The sequence below is a fragment of the Coptis chinensis genome, chromosome 4, assembly GCF_015680905.1.
Source record: "Coptis chinensis isolate HL-2020 chromosome 4, ASM1568090v1, whole genome shotgun sequence".
Classification (NCBI taxonomy): Eukaryota; Viridiplantae; Streptophyta; class Magnoliopsida; order Ranunculales; family Ranunculaceae; genus Coptis; species Coptis chinensis.
The window spans coordinates 56,235,970-56,259,216 of record NC_141459.1 but is presented as its reverse complement, the minus strand read 5'-3'; the positions used below and the strand labels follow the sequence as shown (position 1 = coordinate 56,259,216).

Here is a 23,247-nt window from a genome sequence, read left to right as displayed (position 1 = left end):
CATATCCTAGGAGAGAATTTAGGCCCTTTTTGGATCGATATAGCCAAATAAACGTTAAAAACCCAAAAAGATAGTTTTTCTCTAGTTACCCCCCTTGAGCCTTCACCAATTACAAAAATACTGAGTATTAGCCACAGCTATTAACCGTGGCTAAAGACCTTTTGTCACGGTCATTGGCTGTTGCACGACCGTGGCCAATGCGCCTGTGGCTAATATATTGCCACGGTTTTTAGCCATGGCCAAAGCTTATTTTTTTCCCACAGTTCTAAACCGTTCCAAGTGCCGTGGCAAATGACTCTTTTGCCACAGCTAGAAACCATGGCTAATGCTTATATGAACCATAGGGGTTTGCTTTGAGTGTGTTGGATGTATTGTTTGGCCATGGCTGAAGGCCATGGCAAATGCTTTCAATTGTTTTAAAAAAAATTGTTCCAACACCTTTATATCACACCTGAAGTTCATATCATACAAAGATCTACAATTTCAATCAAAACAAACCCCCGAGAATCATAATTCTCCACAATTTAAAATTTCATATCCATTACTTAACATAAATATTTCATTAAAATTTCATATCCAAACTTACATAAAAGAAGATAATATACTACTAACTACTCTTTAAGAAATTTGAAAACTATTAAGAATCCCAAAAAATTTGAAAACACCACCATTTATAGTGCCTAAACTCGGTAGACTACATTCCTAGCCATCTAAACAACACCTCAACTGTGTCGAATCAAAGTCTGCATACTTAGGCTCGCTTGGTTGTACCTTATCATCATGTATCCTACCTTAAAGAGTAGGCTTTGAAGACTTAGCTACAGCCATATAAAATTAACCATTAGAACTAAAACGACACCATTCGCACAGAAAATCATATGATATAGCAAATATCAATTGAAAGAACCATTACGTGTTGTAAAAACGTTGTACAAATTAATCCCTACCAAACGCTGCATCGTAATTAGTTGTTGACTCTAACTTCTTTGCTTCTAAGAAACAGCTCATTCTAAGAAAAGTATAAGTAGAAAAAGTACTAAAATAGTCCCTAGAAAATCATCCAACTAACAAAACACATTAATGTTGAAGTTCCATCAAAAGAAGACAGATTATTTAATCGGATACATGAGGCACATTATTTAATCGTATACATGAGGTACGAACGTATGGTAATCATGAACTCATACATTATTTAAATAAAATCTAACTAGCTTACACATTCAATTCTAATTAAAACAACGTTCAAGGTTTATAAAAGTTCTAAATACTTACCTGAAGCAAGCTTCACTCCTAAGAAAACAGCTACATCGGTATTTGACTTTGATATATGGCTAAACCCAGCTATCTTGAAATTTTGCATGAATTCATGTCAAACAAGAGTACACCAAAGCTTTCACTTCTAGCACCACTTTCCCATAACAACAAACCTTCCATCCAATCCTCACTACAAGCACCAGTCCACTATATGATTATATGTTGATCTTTTCACTGCCAACACCACTTTGGTATAAGATTTTACCATGATCATATATATATATATATATGGATTAAGCTCCCAACCATACTTCTAAGAGAAATATAAAACATATCATTGATGCATTAAAGATAAAACTCATAAAAGTCAATACCATAGCATAAGACAACATCTAGCTATTAATTACAAACAACTTAAGATTGCACATGCCCGACGATGAAGTTGCTTCTCAACTCATAGTTTCTTTGACATTGTGAAAGACATCATATCTGAGAGAAGTATTAGAATGATATCCATCCTTCGATCAAGTCAACATTCTTATAACACATACATAGCCGTTTCCTACTCTACCTTGCACTCAATTTCTATTGCAACGGAAAACTTCAAATATCACAAATAATTGTTTAGAACTTCTACCTAAAATTTTAAACAAGTTCATTAAAACCATACCAACTGCCAACAATCCGAAAGAAATCACAATCAATTTCAATAACTAATAATACAGCTACAATATTTCTTTAGCATTGGATCATTTCTAAAAGGAAACACGCGAGTGTTAATAGAATCAAATAGTAAAACTTTAGCTCGTGAATCAGGGTTACAATTTGCATCAACATATTGCGTTCCGACAAGTGGGAAACCTTGTGGATATTAAGTATTGCAAACACATCCCAATGCTCATAAATGCTATTACTAGCAATGTACCTAATAAGTCCATTTTGAAAAATATATACTTCCTACTCATGTATAACTCATAAAAAATCAGGCACCCAATCACACTAGCGCTCTAGCTAGCACAGACACACCATATAAGGATTTGACTTCATATCTTGATATAGTGTAAACACATAAAAGAAAATATTCACAAAGAGCCACAAAACCAACGCCAAAACCTCTAGTCAACCAATTTCAAGACCTAAGGCATTAGCCAGTGGGGTGGTTACTTTCAACGTGCAATCAATTATTTTTGGATTTACAATATCATCAACCATTAAGTTCTAGAAATTACAGCAAAAATAAAAAGACAAATAAGTTATAGCAAAGAAACTTTTAGTGAGAAAAACAAAAGGACTTGACAAGTTTGTGTACAATTAACGATACCCATAAATTTCACTGTCATTTGATATATATATATTTTTCCTACTTTTAGTTATATCATCTAACACTTAATTGATACCCATTTTTGGCAATATGAAACAGTGTCAAATTGAATACATATCAAAAGAACTCCACAATGGATTCAGTAAGAACAAATTCAAAGTTTGAGTGATTCATAGCTAGTTACAACAATCAATTCACGGAGAAGAAGACAAAGAACGAAATAATAAGTATTGAGTGACTGATGGTTAAAAGAAAAACAATATCAGACAATTAGTAACCACTGCCAAAAATAGTTTGAAAAGTTAAATCCTTGAAGAGATACTGCAAAAATCGTAATAACAACCAAAGACAATAACTTTTTCTTATAATAAAAAAATAGGGAAATATCACTCACTATTTTGTAAGGCTATATAATAAACATTGAATGAAGTCATTTCATATGAACATAATTTATCAAAAATACGGAAAAACACTACCTTCAAAGCTGAAATTGGTAAACCCTAACCCTAAAAAGTAAAATTGTGAGAGGGGAAAGAGAGATATGAGGAAGAATAATTACTTTCGATTGAAGACGTCGTTTTCGCTACTGAAAAGAGAGACGATTTAGAGAAAGAAGATGCCTTCCTGGAAAATAAATGGGGAAATAAGAAAAAGACCTCAACATGAAGAAGAAATGGGGGGTGAGAACAGAGACGACCTTATACCCACTTCTTCTTCTTGCCACCCATATCTATGATGGCATGAGAGAGAGGAGGGGACTGAGAGAGAGGGTTTACCCTAATTCTATTTGGTCAAATATTTCGTTTCATGCTCCTTTATTTTGCAAGAGATCAATGGATACAAAAACACAGATTTACATCAACCGTTCAAAGAAAAGGAAACATGACCGTGGCCAAAAACCCACCTAAACTAAAACCACATAGGCAATTGGACACAGCTGCTAAAAGCTTTAGCCACGGCTAAGGACCATAGATACTCTACCACAGCCATAAACTGTTACTAAAGCTAACTTGTACCTATGGCCAAAAGTCATTTTTCTTGTAGCGCGTAATTCCTAATAAATGATATCTAACTCAACTAGGAATAGGATGGTGTGATAGTAAGTGGATATTGTGATCAATCGAAACCGGTTTCTTTGGACGTCATTCGTGTATGTGAGAAATATAAGTGCCCTCTGCACTTGAGAAAACAAAACTTGAGTGAATCTATCAGAGAGTTGTGATTGCAACACACCCATGTGAGAACCCACTTTAAGGACGCTCTCGAAAAGTTTTGGAAACGACTCTGCTTTTGCATTTCACTTCTCATGTTTTGCACGTTTATATTTAGATGATTAAATTATTGTGTATATATTATTCTGAGTTCAAATGAGCATTTCTTTATTCCCACTAATGAGACGTATAGGTTTCTGAGAATAACAAGGAAACAAGACCCTTTGTACTAAATAGGTGAAGTTTGTGAGTACCTTCTATGGAAAACTCTCACGAGGCTTAAGCTCGTCCACTAGGGAACTCCTAGTGGTTTAAGGTCTTGTTACATATGGTCAATACAATCGCACTCCGTAAAACGAGACTAGTATAATAAATCACACATTTGTGATCTTAGTTTTTTTTCTCTTATCTTTGCTTGAGGACAAGCAAAATGCTATTTGGGGGTAGTTGATCAATCCCCAAATGTGTGTTTTATTATCTTTATATTGCTTCAATTATACCCTTCTTATGCTTAATGAACGGACAACTTATAGCTTTTGCTACCTTTTGTAGGATACAAGCCATTTAGGATGTATATTCCTAAAACGTGCATTTTAGCGCAAAAAGGATTGCTATTGATGCTACTTGGGAAGATTCCAGTTTAGGAACAAAAGTGCCGAAAAGTCAACGTCAACTATCAAAGTCAACTCTCAATGAATCAGGGCTAAAAGCTGAATACTTAAAAACTCAAAGCTAAAAGTTATGGACTCAAGGACTTAAAGCCAAATCAAGAATTCAATTATGTGGGCTAAAGCCAAAAGCCCACAAAGCTTAATCTTATCCTCAAGGTGTTTCAGGCAAATATATAATTGGTATCATATATAAACCAAAGTGGGGAGAGAGAGAACCTTACCCTAGAATTAATCTTTAGTCATTAAGAGTAGATAATATGTTTTAATTACTAGTTTAATTTGTTATTTACTTGTTTTCCATTTTTATGTTCTTCAAGCTTTAGTTGTTAAATCAAATCCTTATTATCTTCAATACAAATTTTTAATCTTGTCTTCAATACAAAGTTTTCATTTTTTTTTTTTTCTCCTAATCTTTGATTCAACCCCAAAAACACTAGTCATACTCATTTGACAAGTTCAAATTAGTATAACTTTGTGAGCAAGATATCCATCTAAACCATTTCCATACATGCTTCTCTATCAAATCAATAGTTATTTAAGATTTCAACCCATTCTAGATAAGAACTAGTGTTTCCACCATTTAAAAAATCAAGAACAAGAGTAAAAAAAGACTAGAAAGTTTAGAAAGAGATTTTCCAATCATCAAAACCATTCCTCCTAACAAATGATCTAAAATGAACAACAAAACCCAACTCACCACTACTAATACTCAATCAACCAACTTACTCACACTAGACGGAGTACTGCCCCCCTCCTTCCTACCCTTGTAACTAAGCTCATGCTTAGTTAGGGAGCAGTAGTTCCGAGTGACTTTCTGGCAGTGAAGTCTGCCACATTCACTCCTATCTACCTTCATTGGGTTCAACACGACTGGTCCCCAGAGGCTATAGACGAGATCAAGCACGTCCTTAACAATGATGCCACTCCTCCTCCACCTCCAGTAGACTACTTTGCTCTAGGAGCTCTGTCTTAGTTCATGCGACCCATGGATGCTTTGAGATTCATGTATGAGGGTTAGCGTCAACTACATCAGCAGCTGAGTACAATTTAGCAAGAGCAGCATAACTTTCAGGCCAGCACTCTCAAGATTCTTCAGGAGCTGAGAGATGAGATAGTTCTGGATCCTAGTCCTCGTACTCGTAGAGCTCGAAGTGAGCTGGGAGAGAGTAGTTCGAGTTTGTCCCGACGTAGTTAGTTACCCCGCATAGATTATGACTAGGCAGCACCCTAGTGTCCACATAGATAGATGTAGTTTGTTTTTGCATTAGTACATGTCTTTACATTCAGCACTTGTAGTTGTATATATGTTGATATTAGTATTATCTATTATGTATGCATGTGTTTTGTGGAATTTGTATAAGGATTTGTGGTATATGAGCATAAGGAAATACAAATACATCATTCCCTAATTTTCTTATTTCTGTATTATGCATGTTTTTACAAATAAAAATAATAATTAAAAAAAAAAAAAAAAAAAAAACCCAAAATTTCATGTTAGAATAATTACGTTTTTACCTTTTACTTAACCCATGTATTTCTAGTTCTATATCTATCAACCCACGTTCCAAACTTGTTTGGGGGTGGTATATTCATCACGAAGAATAGAGTACAAGTTTATGCATTTTTGCTCATGTTCCCATGATAATCTCTTTCCTTTTACATACTTTGAGGACAAGGCATATTTCTGTTTGGGGGTGGTATAGTAAAATTATGTAAAAACTGGGCATTTATTATATAGCAATTCTTATATTATATATATTAAGTATATTTCTATATTTCTTTCTTTCTTTAAACAAATTTTGAAAATACCAAAAATATTTTTCTGTTTAGTTCTAAAAGTCTTGTTTTCTTTTTTCTATGATAAATAAATGGTTTAAAAGTCTCATTATAGCAATAGAGTAAAAATTCATTCTTCAAACTTAGACTAATATACATACAATAGTTTTTGCACCTTTTCATGAATAGCATGCATCAAAGATCATTGATTGTATATAGCAAGAAGTTTCCGAAGCCAAGCTTAGAACAATTAAGTTCCATATCCTGTGAGAATCTAGCCAAAAGCCTCAACTGAATGATTATTGAGTGATGACACAAAGGATGTCCGGATAGAAAAATAACACGTCCACTTGCTTGATCACCACGCCATATCCAAGGAGAGAATTTAGGCCCTTTTTGGATCGATATAGCCAAATAAACGTTAAACACCCAAAAAGATAGTTTTTCCTCTAGTTACCCCCCTTGAGCCTTCACCAAATTCTAAAAGCCTTTTTTATTTCTTCGCCATCAATCCCTGAACCGTTACTGCACACAATAAAAAGCATACCCAGCTGACAAGTTGAGAATTTGATGAATAGTAAAAGGATAAGAGAAGGCCTTGTACAAAAACAGAATAGTTAGTTGCTTCAAAAAGAAAATAAAAGATTCAAAAAAATTGAAATCTCCCAAAAGTTCAAAATCAAAAGGAGTCGATTTCAAAAGAACCAAAAAAAAAGTTAGAACTCCCAAAAATTAACATCATATTGAGTCACAAAGCCAAAGGGCTAAAGAATGAATCACAAATTCGAAAGAAAAAGAACAAAACGAGGTTCTTCTCTAGTGACAAATATCTTAAAGACCCAATTTCTCAACTTATCAGAGTTTGTTTTCCATTCCCTTTATTTCTAAACCACTACCTTAGCCCTGTAATTCCTAATAAAAAACCTCTAGCTCAATCTGGAATAGGATGGTGTGATAGTAAGTGGATATTGTGATCAATCGACCCCAGTTTCTTTGGATGTCATTCGTCAATGTGAGGAATATAAGTGCCTACTCTATTTGAGAGAACGAAACTTGAGTGAACTATCAGAGAGTTGTGATTGCAACATACCCCTGTGAGAACCCACCTTAAGGACGCTCTCCAAAAGTTTCAAAAACGACTCTGTTTTTGCATTTCACCACTCATGTTTTGCATGTTTATTTTTAGATAATTAAATTACTATGTATATGTTATTCTGAGTTCAAAGGAGTTTTTCTTTATTCCCCCACTAATAGACTTCTGAAAATAAACAAGGAAACAAGACCCTTTGTACTAAATAGAGGAAGTTTGTGAGTATCTTCTATGGAAAACTCTCACAAGACTTAAGCTCGTCCACTAGAGAATTCCTAGTGGTTTAAGGCCATGTTGCATATGGTCAATGCAATCGCACTCCGCGAAACGAGACTAGTATAATAATTCACACATTTGTGATCTTAGTTTTTTTCTTATCTTTGCTTGAGAACAAGCAAAATACTGTTTGGGGGTAGTTGATCAGTCCCCAAATGTGCGTTTAACTACCTTTACAATGCTTCAAATATGCCCTTCTTATGCTTGATGAACAGACAACTCATAGCTTTTGCTACCTTTTGCAGGATATAGGCCATTTAGGACTTATACTCCTAATACATGCATTTTAGTACAAAAAGGAGTGCTATCGACACTGCTTGGGAAGATTCCAGCTTCGGAGAAAAAGTACCGAAAAGTCAAGGTCAAAATCAACGGTCAATAGTTAGGACTCAAAACCAAAAGACAGAAGATCATAGTAGTGGCATGGACGAATGCTTTGACAGTAGTTTGACTTCTAGTTAATACATGGGAGTTACACCAATTATTAGATTTAATTGGGTGGTCATTCATGCTAATAACATACATCAGGACACAAGGAGCACTGTTACATTATTCTAACTAATATTGTAGGAAAGCTCTCTGTATTGAATAGCCACTAAAACGACAGTGCCTTAGTAGTCGAATCCAATTGATCCCTTGTGCTATTATTGAAACTGTGTGCTACTTTTGCCAATCAAAGAACCAGAACATGCCTATGCATATCATTAGACTGTCCATTTCATCATAGTTATAAGCTTGTAAATTACCAGCTGCTTACAAGTTTCGTGATCCGTCTTTTATTTCGCATGATGATTGTTATATATATATATATATTTTTATGAATATTCATCATCAATCAACAACCTGAATTCATGCATATAGCATCAAGTATCAATCAGCGACCTTGTACTTTATGGTAGTATGGTACTCACATACACTATTTTGATTAACCACAACGTCACAGAAGTCATCTCAATTTATTGTTGTGGCTTTTTACATCTTGAAACTCCAGTTATGAATATAAGGACCAGCCTTAATTTCTACTATTTACATTTGGTCACCCTCTTAGCTAAATCTTAAAATGGAGACAAATATGTCTACCATTACCAATTTAGCATTCTCAATCGTATGGCATCAGCAAATGACTCACACCAGTTAGGAGTCTACCATGTTTTTTGTGCAGGAATAGGAATGAGCATGCTAGATCGTGACTACGACAGTGCTAGCGCTGTACCAGTTCAATTCTTACATAATGCGATCTCGCAAATTTGAGACTACTACCAGTTCAATTCTTACATAATGTGATCTCGCTAATCTCGCAAATTTGAGACTACTACCAGTTCAATTCTTACATAATGTGATCTTGCAGATCTCACAAATTCGAGACTACTACCATTTCTAAGAATCACTATCTACCCATTGACCGGCCAATTCTCCGTCCAATGCGACCTCGCAATTCTTGACACCTACTACTATTTTGTGGTGTAGTTAATCAAATATGTTACCGGTTGATTTGACTACATATTTCGGGCTATGGCATGGATGTTGTAGTAACCATGCAGTGATACCTTAACAATGCTCAAAGATATACCCTTTACCAGTTACTAATGATCTTTCAGAGGATATAGATCTATATTTTGATGCAGGTTGCTTACAATATGAAATGGAGGCTACAGCCACACATGCAAAGCTCAAACCAGAGACTTATCATTTATTGAATCTCTGCAATGTCAAAAATTCTTGAGCAAAAGCATCGTTCAGGACTTCATCAACAACGTGGATAACCTGTTTCATTTGGTAACTGATTTTACTTCTACTTTGCAGTTTTCTAGCTATCAGGTCTAACAAAGATGTACAGGTGGAAAAACTACCAAAATAAACGTTGCTTCATTATATTTCAGAATTTTGTTCTACATATCTTGGTACATACTGGCATTTAGTACCTATAATTGTTAGATAAAAATTCAACAAGAATATCGACCTGAATGAGCAGCGACCATGCAGGCACGAGACAATCTCCTGCCTAACCATGAATAAACAACGTCCATTAATCTTGAAGCAGTGGCAACCAAAAGGTCAATCAATCTCAAAACCAAGGGCTCTCTACAACCACACCCCATGCATGGATGCTTAATTCAACTTAGTTTTGATTTGAGTTCAGTGTTCCATACATCTCCAAAATTAGTATTAATTTTGCGTTAATTCCATTTCAGTAGTAAGTCAATTTTTAACATGTGATTAGTTCACTGGAGCTTGAACGGATTATACTACTACATTGACCCCTTCCCCAATATGCAAGTGTTTGACTAAAACTGTCGACCTTGATTATACTACTAATTTCTATATCTACAGCTTGACCTACTGCAAGTCGATTACACTCCAAGCTAGGGTTAGAAACAACCGACTCTGAACTGGGGCTAGCTATCGCCATCTGCGCAGATACAACCCAGACTTTTGAGCTCAATGCTAAATTATTGACGAAATTACCATTTATTTTGTTCTAATTCCTTTTTGGTATTAGTTCATTCTAGTGCAGGTCAATCAAGCTCCAGACTAGAGGTCAATTAAACTCCAAAACTAGGGCTAGCTATAGCCACGCCAATTCAAGACTAACTATCAACCATAGTAACGCCCCCACAAGGCTAGCTATCAACCAATCAGCTTGATGCCCTACTCTGGACCAAGTTTGATTCAATTATAGTAAGCCAATTCAAGGCTAGCAATCAACTGTGATCTCCAAATTGTAACGCTTCCTAGAGCCACCCGCTCACTAGAGTAGCACGCTCACTAGAGCCACCCGCTCAATAGAGCAGCACGTTCCCTAGAGCTACAATATTCTCACTAGTTGAGGACCTATACTTCTAGGATCAATTTAGTACAGAAATTTGAACCAGAACGCTCTCTTGAGCTACAATATTCTCATTAATTGAGGACCTCTACTTCTAGGATCAATTCAGTGCAAAAATTCGAACCAGGACGCTCTCTTGAGCACAATTTTCTTACTAATTGAGGACTGACACTTCTATGAACAATTTAGTATTTGTCAAAGCAGCATCACTTGGACCTTCAGTTACTACCATGTGATCAGTCTTCAAATGTGCATTTTATTACCTTTACAATACTTCAATTATGCCCTTCTTATGCTTAATGAACATACAACTTATAGCTTTTACTACCTTTTGCAGGATATATGCAATTTATGACGTATATTCCTAAAACGTGCATTTTAGCGCAAAAAGGATTGCTATTAACGCTGCTTTGGAAGATTCCAGTTTAGGAGAAAAAGTGTCGAAAGGTCCAAGTCAACTATTAAGGTCAACTCTCAAGGACTCAAAGCTAAAAGCTATGGACTCAATGACTTAAAGCCAAATTAAGAATTCAAATATATGGGCTAAAGTCAAAAGTCTACAAAGCTTAATCTTATCCTCAAGGCCGGTGTTTCTAGAAGAAGGGGCAAATATGTAATTGGTGTCCTATATAAACCAAAGAGATGTAGAGAATTAGGCATCCAAAGTTTTTAGGGTCCAAACCATTTGGTTTGTTAGGAGTAAAGTAACCTAAATTTACATTTAAGTTATTAAATTTCAAGTTTTTTAATTTTCTTTTAATTGCTTTATTTAAATTTCCATTGTTGTTCTTCAAGTTCAATCAAGTTTTCATTCTCTACAAGTTATTTTCATCAAAGTTCTTTTTTATCAAAGTTCTCTACAAATATTCCAAGTTATTCAACCTTGTTTTCATTGTTAGTTCATTTCATTCACAACCCACATCCAAGTTGTGTTCATTTGACAAGTTCAAATGGAGACAACTTGGTGATTTAGATACCTTTTCAAAAACCAATTTCATTCATGTTTTAATCTAAACAAACAAGTTACAAAGCAAGTTTTAATCATCCTACCAATCAAACAAGAGTTTTACATTAAGAAAGCATTTGAAATAATCATTAGAAAGTAGGAGAGAAGAGTTAGAAGTCTAGTTTTTACACCACCAAAACCATTCTCCTTATCATAAATTCAAGATGAACAACAAACCCGACACTCACCAGTTTACACATCTTCACCATGCGTGCTTCCCACGTGTGGAATTACTCTCTCATCAGGCCATCTTACAGAATAGGAACGACCTAATGAGAGGGGGCTATGTGAGGGACTAATATACATAGCCAATGTATATTATACACATGTCTAGCACAGCTTATCACATAATTATATCAAGACCTCAACCAGGTCGCTTATATCAACCAGGTCCTCAACCAGGTCGCTCATTTCAAGACCTCAACCAGGTTGTGCTCATATTAAGACCTCGGCCAGGTCGCTTATGTCAAGACCTCAGCCAGCTGGCCACATAACGCTTAGAGAAGGAAAGACAGCCATTACAACAATTCTATAACAGCAGCCATGCACTCATTTATCTTCCATTTAAGCTCATTCAAGTCCCACATTAAAAGGGATTGACCAAAGGTCATGTGCTATAAATCACAAGGGAAGGACCAAAGTAAGAGGAAAGAGCTCTATAATCACATTCTCTTCATCTCCAAATTTATTACTCAATTCCAATATGAACTACGCCTGAATTGATTCTAGTTCACCCGAGAACTGGATACGTAGGGAGTTCGATCATTTGAACTCATTCATAACATCACCAATCTCATCTATCCCCTATCCTCATAGGTTGATCAAGTTAAACACAAAACACACATTTACAACGATCATGCTTTGTATAGTTTTTTTTTTTTTTTTATTTTGGGGAGGAGAGGAGAGAGATTGTTAACACAACATTGTTCTCCTTCAAGTTCCTTGATGTGTAATTTTAATTGCAATGAACATTTTAATTTAAATACGTACTGATTACGTTGGAGACAAGAAGGTAGCTAATCATTACACTAGTAAATAATATTTCACAGTTTTCACTGCAGTTTTCTCACCCCAAATATAATTATAAAATGAGAATGTATTTGTACTTGAATTTGATCGACAATTGTTCAGTGGCCTGGGAGCGATTGAACGAAAGTGATATACATACTTGGTACCAAAGACCAAGCATATCCTTCGATAATATTAATGGACTTAAAAATGATAATGACAGACATGAGCTTACACAGGCAATTATTTTTATTCTTTATAATCAAAGTAGTAGTCGTGAGTGAAAAGGCAAATTAATTGAGAAAGGAACCTTGATTAGCATTTAGCAGTGATTTAATAAATAGATTGAAAACTGCTTATAGAACTAACTTTTGATAAAACTTAGGAACCTTTGTTTGTATGTTTTCCTAGTATAACATAGAAAATATTATAAGCTAAATGTTCAACAGTGGCAATAACATTGAGAGTTTAAACTGAGTCCTAACAACAAACCTGTCTTAGTTCTTAATGGCAAAAGTGCTGCAAACGATGTAAACTATGCAGAGTTTTGAGAAAGTGAGATTATCAATGCTTGTTTAAATCAATTAAAGGCGAAAAAAGCTAAGAGGCGAGACTTTTTCCTCCACTGGTAGAACTAGATAGCTAGCTAATTTAACTAAGTTACATATTAAAAGTATTAGTATAATCAAGACTAATTAGCTTTTATGTTGACTTTTAATCAATAAAAAAAAATGAGAGAGACGGAATATTTCCTATCAAAGTTAATATTAAAATGTTTCATGGCAACCGTCTTAACTTTTCTAATCTGCATTATCAGCCAAGTAATTCCCTTGTGAAAGCAAAGCGCGACTCATGAATATGGCAATAAGAAACTACAAAAGGGTGGAATTTCAGGAGGAAAGAGATGGAATTTGGATGCCTAGTCATCATAGACAGTCTACATCTAAGCGGAATAATTCAAACTTTGCGACTATAATCAGTGGTTTTTTAGTTAATCAGAATTTTCTTTTTTTTTGGGTAAAAGTAATCAGAATTTTCTAAGTGTTTACCCAGCCTACTAAGTAAGAATAATGGAGTTGCATTATTTACTTGCGGGCCAAGCTATTGATTACTCTGAGGGTAAGTGCCAATACACAGATTTACTAGATTCCCAACAATTGGCTTGACTCTTGAGAATTATGCGTCATTGTCACTGAATCCCGTTAGCGTGCTGCAAGCTTCTCATTAAACAGTGCAATTAGTTATTATACAACTAATAATAGGTTTTTTTCTTCTCAAAGCATGCTGGGCTAGGCAGAATTCTATCCGATTTTGTCGTTCAAGAATCTTTTATTCTGGCATACAGAGTTCCTGAGTATCTTGGGATATTAACTTCTAAATTTCCAGGAAAATTCATTGTGAAATAATACAGCATTAAGTGTTGCGATGCCTATAGACATGTTTGACGCTGAGACTTATTTTGTTGTACCTCTATTGCTTCTATACTCTTATCTCTCCTTTTTCTCTAGGTCTAGCCCCTCCCTATTATGAAAAAGAACCTCCTTTTCTATCTTTCACTGTTCTCTTTATACACCCTCTCCTTCCATCTTAGTTGTCCACCTGTCTCTCCATCTCTCACTCTCTCTTCTTCCACGTGTAGGGTTTTACGCCCGCATACCTCACGGATTCACAAAGCTGATCTTATACTCACGAGTTCACGGCATATCTTGCATCGGGCCAATCTTCTTCAGCGATCCTCTACACCTCGGCTTCCACTACCACAGCTTGCATCGGGCCAATCCTACCCCTGATCCTCTATACCCCAGACCCTACCACCACAGATGCCCCTTCTCAATTCCACGACCATATATTGGCCAGGGGTCGAGAATTCCCCTCACATCTTTGCTTCAGCACCTAGCCTTCCTCTTCTGACTCTTCATCGGTATGTGTGTGCTGCAAAGAGTACTCATCATGCACATCTTTTCAGTAACCCTTCATATTCCGAGCCTCCACGTGTCATCTTTCTATTGGACCATCTCACAACTCTTTGGTTTCTTTGCCCTAGGGATTTTACTCTTTTGCCCTTCCTCTATTTAAAGTCCCACTCGTTTCTTCTTCCTTCCTCTTTTCATTTCACCCTTCTCTCACCATTCTCCTTTCTCTCTAACAGCTCCTCCTTTTCTACCACACTCCAATCCACTTATCCCCTTGGTTATTGCTCCGGTACAACTCTTCTTTGTTGGAAATCCGATTCAGGTTCGTTATTTTCCTTTCCCTTTTGTCTTAGTGCGTTTTTGTTCCTTCCGTTCCTTTTACTTAGCAACTGTTTGAGTTTTCCCCTTTCTTTGAGTATGTTCATCTTCCCTTTTCGATGTCAGCATCGGACTCCGATGACTCTTCCTCTTCCCGGTCTACTGAGGTGGAGTCCCCACCTCCGATGGTCGCTACTGCGGCCCCATCCACATCTGGGCGGCTCATCCCTCCATTGTTGCCCCCTTCCCGATGTCGTAGACCTAATCTAGATGCGATTAGGGCTACCTATGGAATTCCAGCTGACATCATTCTAGAACACGTGCCCTCTGTCACTCATTACCCTCATTTGGTTCCCAGGCGACCGGGGTCTCTTGTAGTCTCCGTAGGTCAAATTGTCGCCGGGTTGCGGCTTCCCCTTACATTATTAGACGTCGAGGTATGCAATCACTTCAACATCCCTCCTTGCCAAGGCATTGGGAACTTTTGGAGGGTAATGTATGATGTGAAGTCGCGAACTACTACAATAGAGCGGGTGATCCCAAGATATCATACCGCGATATTATCTTTCAATATTTCATAAAGACGAGTACCAAGGACGTCAGCGTGGGGTACCAGTCTTTTTGTGTCCGCCCTAAAAAGAAATTCTTTGTCCTTCGCATTACCACCTCTGACAAAATGTGGCATCACTACCCGCTGTATGTATTTGGGAATTCTTGCACGCAGACCTCCCCTCCGGGTTGATACTTAACCATCTTGCTTTTCAGTCCAGTGGTGAGTTTTATTATAGCCTCCTTCTCTTCTTGTAGATAACCCATGTTATTAACGGTCTTACGGATGTTTTTCCTTGTAGGTTGGCGGTGTGATTCCAAGTCTCATATATACTCGGGAACAACCTCTTCCATTTTTGAAAGATTTAAATGGAATTTAGGATCTGCTCAAGCCAACTTCCTGAACCTCCATCCAACCACTCGTACTCCACTGTTAGAAGTGTCGGCACTCCACACCATCGTGGGCTACTCCGCTCCCTTTTACCATCCTCCGCCTCTTAAGGAAAGGAAACCCCGAGCCTCACCTCCTCCCAAGAAACGATCTCGTATCCAGACTTCCCGTTGTAGCCATATCCAAGACTCATCCTACTCTCCAACTGCTCTTGTACTTAGCGAACCTTATTCCTCATCAGCTCCAAAAACCCTTCTTTCTTATAGGTCTATTTCAACCTTGGAAGACCAATACACCTCTCCACTCTTTCCCTCCGCAGATATGGACGTCACTAAAATGAAGTTGTTTGACAGCGATACTAATAATGATAAGGTGATGGAAGTCCCGCCTACTGAGGTGGTTGCTTCTGCTGACGGGCCACCAAGCAAAAGGTAGAGGACCTCTGTGTCTGAGGAACCGATGCCCACCACCTTGGTAACTTACTCCATAGCCCCTTTGGTGTCTACCCATTGGCCAGGTAAAGAATAGTCCCTCCCCTCCGGCAAGGATACCACCCCCGAGGAGTTCTTCCCCACATTCAAGGTTCGCAACCGTAAGGTGAACGTTGTGGACTCCACTCTTGAGAATCTTGCCGTGGTCTCCTCCCTCTTTTATGGTTCTCACCTTCCAAAAGACATGGCCTACACGGAAGTGGTTTCCTTTGAACAGCACCGGACTTCCCTTTACACCAACTGGGAGAAGGTACCGGCTCTTATTTCCGCCCTTATTCTTTCACATTTCACTCCTGACTTATTATCCTTCTTGCTCTCAAGTGAGCCTTGACATCTCCTACATGATCCGCGGTCTTTTCGGCGCTCGTGCCAAGGTGGATTCCCTGGAGAAAGAATCCAATGGTCCTAACGGACTAAGGGCCACTTGCGCTCGACTCCAGCGGGAACTGGAAGCTGTGGACTTACCCAAAACTAAGGCTCAAGACGAGCTAAAGACTGCGGAGACCAATCACCAGCAATATATGGATGGAGTCAACAACTGCTTGAGTCATCAATGGGCAACCCTCCTCCAGCAGCACCAAGCCAGTCTAGACACTTTTACTCTGCAGCACCAAGAAAATACCGCAGCCCTTCTGGAGCAACACAAGGCGTGCATGGACACTCTCCAAAGTCGCTTCAAGGCCTTGGCGGACAAAAGGGTGGCCAAGAAAATACAAGAAGAACATGCTCGACTCCTCAAGGAGGAACGCCTTCTCCTTGAAAAGCCCTCCACCCTTGCTGATGAGTCCGCCAAAGAGCCTACTGAAGCTGTGGTAGGAGCTGAAGCACTGGGGTCAACCGTGGAATATACTACTAAAGAAGCAAGAACCACTATTGCGGAGGTCTCTGCTATGGACACCACCTCCACTGAACCTTCTCTCGAGATAATTTGAAACTCCGATTGTCAGCTCCCCGCTTTGGCTTTTTTGTTACTCAACTTTGTTATATTGTATTGTGTGCCCACTTCTAAGAACTCAGGATTCTTTTGTTCTGGATTTGACATTATGGATATTTTGTTTCATGTACTAGTGTTACACCTTTTAACATTTTTGTTTCTTAGTAATAAAGTTTTAAACCCCACCTGGAATCTATTTGTCATTAAACTCATAGATTGCTTTACTCTAATGGTCTCTGAGCCTGTGGTTTACCCTTCCACATCCACTCTGGCTTCTTGTGTTTGGATAACTTTCCATGGTGGTTAGTGCGCCCTACTTGATAATTTAGGATATTCTCCCTCGTACTCTATCATTGCTTTTGGTTGTCTCTCTTACTATTATTTTACACAACTATACGCCCGGGGAATCTCTCTCTCCAAGAGCCTGCTGGGGACAACTCTCTTTGCCCCAAAGTTTGATTCGGACCTTGTGTCCGCAAAGGGCTCGATTCCCCCCCCCCCTCCCCCCCCCCCACACCACTGTCTTTATCTGGCCGTTAAGCCTGTTGAGAGGCAACTCACCTTGCCCCCAAGTTTGATTCGGACCTCGTGTCCACGAGGGGCACTTGTCCCCCCCTCCTGCTATTTCTTGATGGCCAATAAGCCTGCTGGGGGGCAACTCACCTTGCCCCCAAGTTTGATTCGGGCCTCGTGTCCGTGAGGGGCTCTCTCTCTCTCTCTCTCTCTCTCTCTCTCTCTCTCTCTCTCTCTCTCTCTCTCTCTCTCTCTCTCTCTCTTTCTCTCTCTCTCTCTCTCTCCCCCCGTTGTCTCATGCTGGCCATTTGGGGACAGCTCTCTTTGCCCGAGTTTGATTTGGACCTCGTGTCCTCGAGGGGCTCTTCCTCCCGCTGTTTCTAATTGGCCTTCAAACCTTTAATAAGTTGGCATATCAATTTTTCAAAAGTGATGTTGTATTATATATTTGCAAACATCTCAAGTCCTTTTCACTGGACCTATATTACATTTAAGTGTAAAACTTTTCAACATTCTCACATTCGAGCCTCTCTATCAATTTCCCTTCCACCGTTTGCAACTTATAGGTGTGGAGTCCTCTTACATCCACCACTATATAGGGTCCCTCCCAATTTGGGCCCAGCTTTCCGTCATTCACCCTCTTGGTACTTGGAATCACTCTGCGGAACCACGGAATCTCCCACTTGGAATTGTTACGACTTTAATCCCTTGTTTTACTGCCTTTGCAAGCGTCTATGATACTCCTCGATTCGATCGTCATGAAGTCTCTTCTATCCTCTGCCAAATTCAAATCCGGGGCGGTATGCCCGGTTCAAACCCTCCTCTCGGCAGCCTTAGTCCGGGTTGTGGATGCCACCATTTTCGATGGGATATCACTGCCTCTATGTAAGTAAGCTAGCGAGAAAAAGAGTCTCTCTAGTGGCGGAAGTCCGCGGTGTAGTTCGGTAAGCCCAGAGAACATTACTCAATTCGTTGGCCCGCGCCCCCTTCAGATCTTTCAGCTTTCTCTTGAGGTTGTTCATTATGGTCTTGTTAGATGATTTAGCCTGTCCATTGCCCTCTGGATTGTATAGGGCAGAGAATCCCTATTTCACATTGTACATCTACAAGAAATCTTTCACCTTTGATCCCGTGAACTGTGTTCCATTGTCCGTTATGATAGAATGTGGCAACCCAAATCTATATATGATATTTTCTCATAAAAATGTAATCACCTACTCCTCCTTCACCTGTTGCAATGCCACGGCCTCTATCCACTTGGTGAAATAATATGTAGATGCTAACATGAATCTCCTTTTGCCGCTAGCCATAGGCAGCGGCCCTACTGTATCCATGGCCCACATGGCGAACGGCCACGGACTAGATATGTTGTGCAGCGACTCGGCGGGTGCAAATATCAATTGAGAAAACCTCTGATATTTTTCACACTTTTTAGCAAACTCCACCACATCCCTTTTCATATGGGGCCAAAAGTAACCCTGAGTCAAAAGCCAGTGCGATGTGGTTCTCCTCGCTGAATGGCTCCCACAATCTCCCCCATGTAGTTAAATACCTCGTGCCGTGCTAGCCTCGGTCGAAGACATTTTAGTAACAGTCCATCGAAATTCTTTCGGTATAGCTCTCCACCTAGTAATGTGTATCTCTAAGAAGTCTGTCCCAACCTTCTCCTATCTTTCTTATCAATCACCTCACCCTGGATAGAAAGTGCTTAATAGGGTCCATCCATCCTCCTTCCACTTTCGCGATTTGGCATACCTCTTCCACCTCCTCGATGCTCAGTTTCTCCAACCTCCCTACTTTTATCGTTCTTTCTTCAGATCCCGGTATTACGGCCGCTACATAAGCCAATGCGTCTGCATGTCTATTCTCACCACAACCCAAATGTATGAACTTGATCTTTTTGAACTTTGCAGCCTTTCTGTGTAAAACCTCCAAATATCTCGACATTCGCGCACATCTAGCTACGAACCCTCCATTTGCATGGCACACCACTAAGTTCAAGTCTGAATACACCGTCAACTCATTTACCCCCAAATCCTCTGCCATTCCCAAACCCACTATCATAGCCTCATATTCTGATTCATTATTAGTTGTCAATAACCCGAGCTTCATAGTTAGTTCTATTCTATTGTTATCCGGGTAACCAATCGACACCTATTCCTCTGCATGTATGCGTGGCGGACCCATCCACGAACACTCTCCATCCGTTCCTCTTATCGATCCCATGGATCTAGTAGGTCTGTTCCACCTCATGTTCAGGGCTCCATGATCATCTCTTCCCCAGTAGGATCCTCATCGGGGAACTCCCCAAAACTCCGCCACTGCTTGTGCTTTCTCAATTGTCTGATCGATGTTGGATTTCATAAGAACTTAGCATTCTTGCCCATTTTAACATTCTTCGGACCTCTCGCCATCCGGCTTTGCTTGAATGGCAAGTTTGTTACCACCACTACTGAATGTGCTTTAAAGTAGGGCTTCACATTAATGCGAGAATATCAGCGCCAAAGCGTGCTTCTCAACTCTCTTTGTATCGGGTCTCTGCATCCAACAAGGTTTTGCTCACGGAAATACATTAGTTTTTATATCTTGTCGACCACTTTCGGACGGTGAGCTCACCGCGTACTCTGTGACCCCGGATATAAGCCTGAACTTCTCTCCTGTTCGGCGCGACAACAAGGGAGTCTTGCCCAAAGTAACTCTTGAGTTCTCGAAATGCTTTCTCACATTCTTATGTCCATAAGAAATCTGGTGTACTCCTTAGCAATCGATATAGCGATCTACATTTGTCGACAACTTTGAAATGAATTTGTTCAATGTCGCAACCCTTCCCGTTAGTCGCTGCACTTCTTTAATTAACATTCTGAGGAGAGGGCATCTCTACTAAAGATCTTATTTGTTAGGGATTAGCCTCTATTCCCGATGAGTAACAATGTAACCTAGAAACTTTCCTATGGTCACTCCAAATGTGCACTTCTCTGAATTGAGCTTCAAATTATGTGTTAGCGATATGCTAAATGTATCCACTTAAACCCACTAAATGCTTTTCTTCCGACATGCTTTTTTCCACCATGTCATCTATGTATATTTCAATTCTCTTTCGGATCTTGCTCTCAAACATTTTTTCTCCTAACCGCTGGAAAACCGAACGACATCCTTGTATAACAATATGTACCGCCTTCCACCACGAAGGATGTCTTCTCCTTATCCGGTCCGTACATTGCAACCTGATTATACCCCATTAATGCATCCATGAATGAAAATATTTTGAATCCCGTCGTTCTATCCACTAACTCATCCACCCGCAGCATGGGGTAACTGTCTTTAGGACACTCTAGGTTGACATCTGTAAAGTCGACACACCTTCACGGACCTTGCCATTTTTCTTCAGTACCGCAAACGACATTAGATAGCGAGTCTGTGAACTCCATCTCTAGTATTATTCCCACCCCTTTTAACCTTGCAACGTTAACCTCCTCCCGAATCCCTTAGTATACTTCGACCTAATACTTCTCATCTTTTTGTCTCCGCGGGCTTTGCATTTTTCATTCATGTGCAAGCGGTGGCATCGCGGCCTGAATCTAATCCTATGATATCCTCGATTACCCATGCAAAGACATTATTATTTTCTGACAAGAATTGTACCAGCTTCCTCTTCCACTCCTCCGGTAAAATTGGACCCTACTAATATAAATTTCTCTTCCTCTCCGTCCCCAAATTCACTATTTTCGATCTCGTCGGGGTCTTGGACCCATCGACAACTCCGCCTCCCCCATGGCGGCCTGCTTGTAATTGCTCTTCACGGGGTGCGATGCCTCTCTCATTCCGTTCATAAACCATACCCTTCACCATACCCTGATGATTATTCTTAGTTGCCACTTGATCACCGCGAACTTCATACATCCCTGTTGTGGTGGGGAACCGAATTACCTGATAGTATGTTGACGGTACCGCCTTCATCTCGTGGATCCACCGCCTCCCCAGAATTGCATTATATTGAGAGTTGGAATCCACCACCATAAACTGAGTGAATACCGTCACCGGACCTGTTGTCACGGGTAGCAAAAGTTCTCCCATAGGCTTTGTCATACTCCCATTGAATCCATACAAATTGGTCTGCGGAGATCTAATAAGCTGCCTTGGATCAATCCTCATTTCCTTTAAGTCCCCTCTGAATAACAAATCCACAGCACTACCGCAATCAATTAACACCTTCTTGACTATGTAATTGCCCATCTTTACCGTAATGACCAACGCGTCTTCATGGGGGGAATCGACAACTTTGAGATCAGCACTTGTGAATACAATTCGATCCCCTCCCTCCGCCAACCATGACTTGAGTCGCGGAGCTCCTGTTACTTCATTGATTTGCTGGATACTCGCGGTTCTCCTTATCTTCTCTCTATGGCATTGTAACTCAGAACCTCCCTGCTGAAAATCACGTTGATTATTCCCAGGATCCTACCCTGAGCCGGTACCTGCTCCTCATTCTGGGCACCCGTTACAAACTCTCTTATCATTCCCTTTTCTACCAGCCTCTGAATCAACCATTTTAACGCATAACATTTATTAGTCTCATGATTTCATACCTGGTGATATGCACAGTATGGCTTGTTTGGCATCTCTATCAGTTTGCTTCGAGGTCTTTCATAGCCCTGAAGATTTTTTTATCAAAGGCAAGATCTCACTCAATGGTCTATTCAATGGCGTCTGTTCCAGTTCGTGGTATGACTTTCTCTCCCTATTCTCTCTCCTGACTCCCTCCTTCCTCCTTTCGGGCCGCGATAAGTATCCGCGATAACCACCATTTCCTCTATCATCGGATGCCTCTATTTTCCGGTGATCCCCCTATTTTTCTAAAGATAATACCGCCTTCCCTGGCCTTCTGGACTCTTTCTGCATTGTGTCCTCATACTTTATGTATTTTTCCACCCAAGGACATAACTCGTGCAGGGTCGCGATCTCATTCTTAGCCACGGACTGATGCACTCCGGTTCCAGGTCGCAAACCTCTTTCAAATGCTATTACCGCGGTCCTTTCATCCATGTTTTTCACCTTCGATGTATCCGCTTTGAATCGGCACAGATAATCCCTCACTGATTCCGCGAATCTTTGCCTAACGTTGAACAACGCTGCGATGTCAACCACCCGCCTATATATGTATGCTCCTTGACGACAACCCGTAGTACCAGTCCGAAGCCCCTCCCTTAAGGCTAGTCGGGAACATCATACACCGTAGTCCATCATACTGATCCTCTTGCCAAAAAGGCATATGCTGTCGAATATGGTCCGCAGGGTCCCCTTTGTTGTCATATCTTTTGAACCGGGGTTGATTGAAGCGCTTCTGAACCTCTGAAGCCCATATGTTGTCTTTTAATGGGTTACGGTTCAGACCCGCCACCACCTGGCTAGCCACTCCTCCTTGAACTTTCGCCTGCTGAAGATTCACCTCACGGTCCTTGTTTATCATCTCTTGAACTTGCTCCATCGTAAGGCTGGTTACCGGGTTTTCAACGAGGTCTGGCATGACTTCTTCATTATCAGACTCCTCGCTCGCTTCCTCTTCCGCTCCCTCCTCCGCCATTTCTCTTTCTCTTCTGAATGCGTCATTCTCTTCTCTCAACCTCACGATCTCTTCTTGCATAAGCCGTGTCTCTTCCGATGTTGAACCTGCGGCTATCTCCTCTGCTCGATCTCCTCC

General features: G+C 39.7%; 1 protein-coding gene across 1 annotated transcript; it reads right to left on the bottom strand.

The window, feature by feature from the left end:
- Window positions 1-19,232: 19,232 nt before the first annotated feature.
- On the bottom strand, window positions 19,233-19,661 carry LOC147504086 (uncharacterized). Its single transcript, XM_086605060.1, has one exon. It carries the CDS (start codon window positions 19,659-19,661, stop codon window positions 19,233-19,235), a length of 429 nt encoding a protein of 142 aa, XP_086461186.1.
- Window positions 19,662-23,247: the final 3,586 nt, after the last annotated feature.

What these genes read in the sequence shown, in the direction of transcription:
- LOC147504086 (XM_086605060.1), bottom strand. Translation starts at nt 19,661, where the DNA reads ATGAAGCTCGGGTTATTGACAACTAATAATGAATCAGAATATGAGGCT.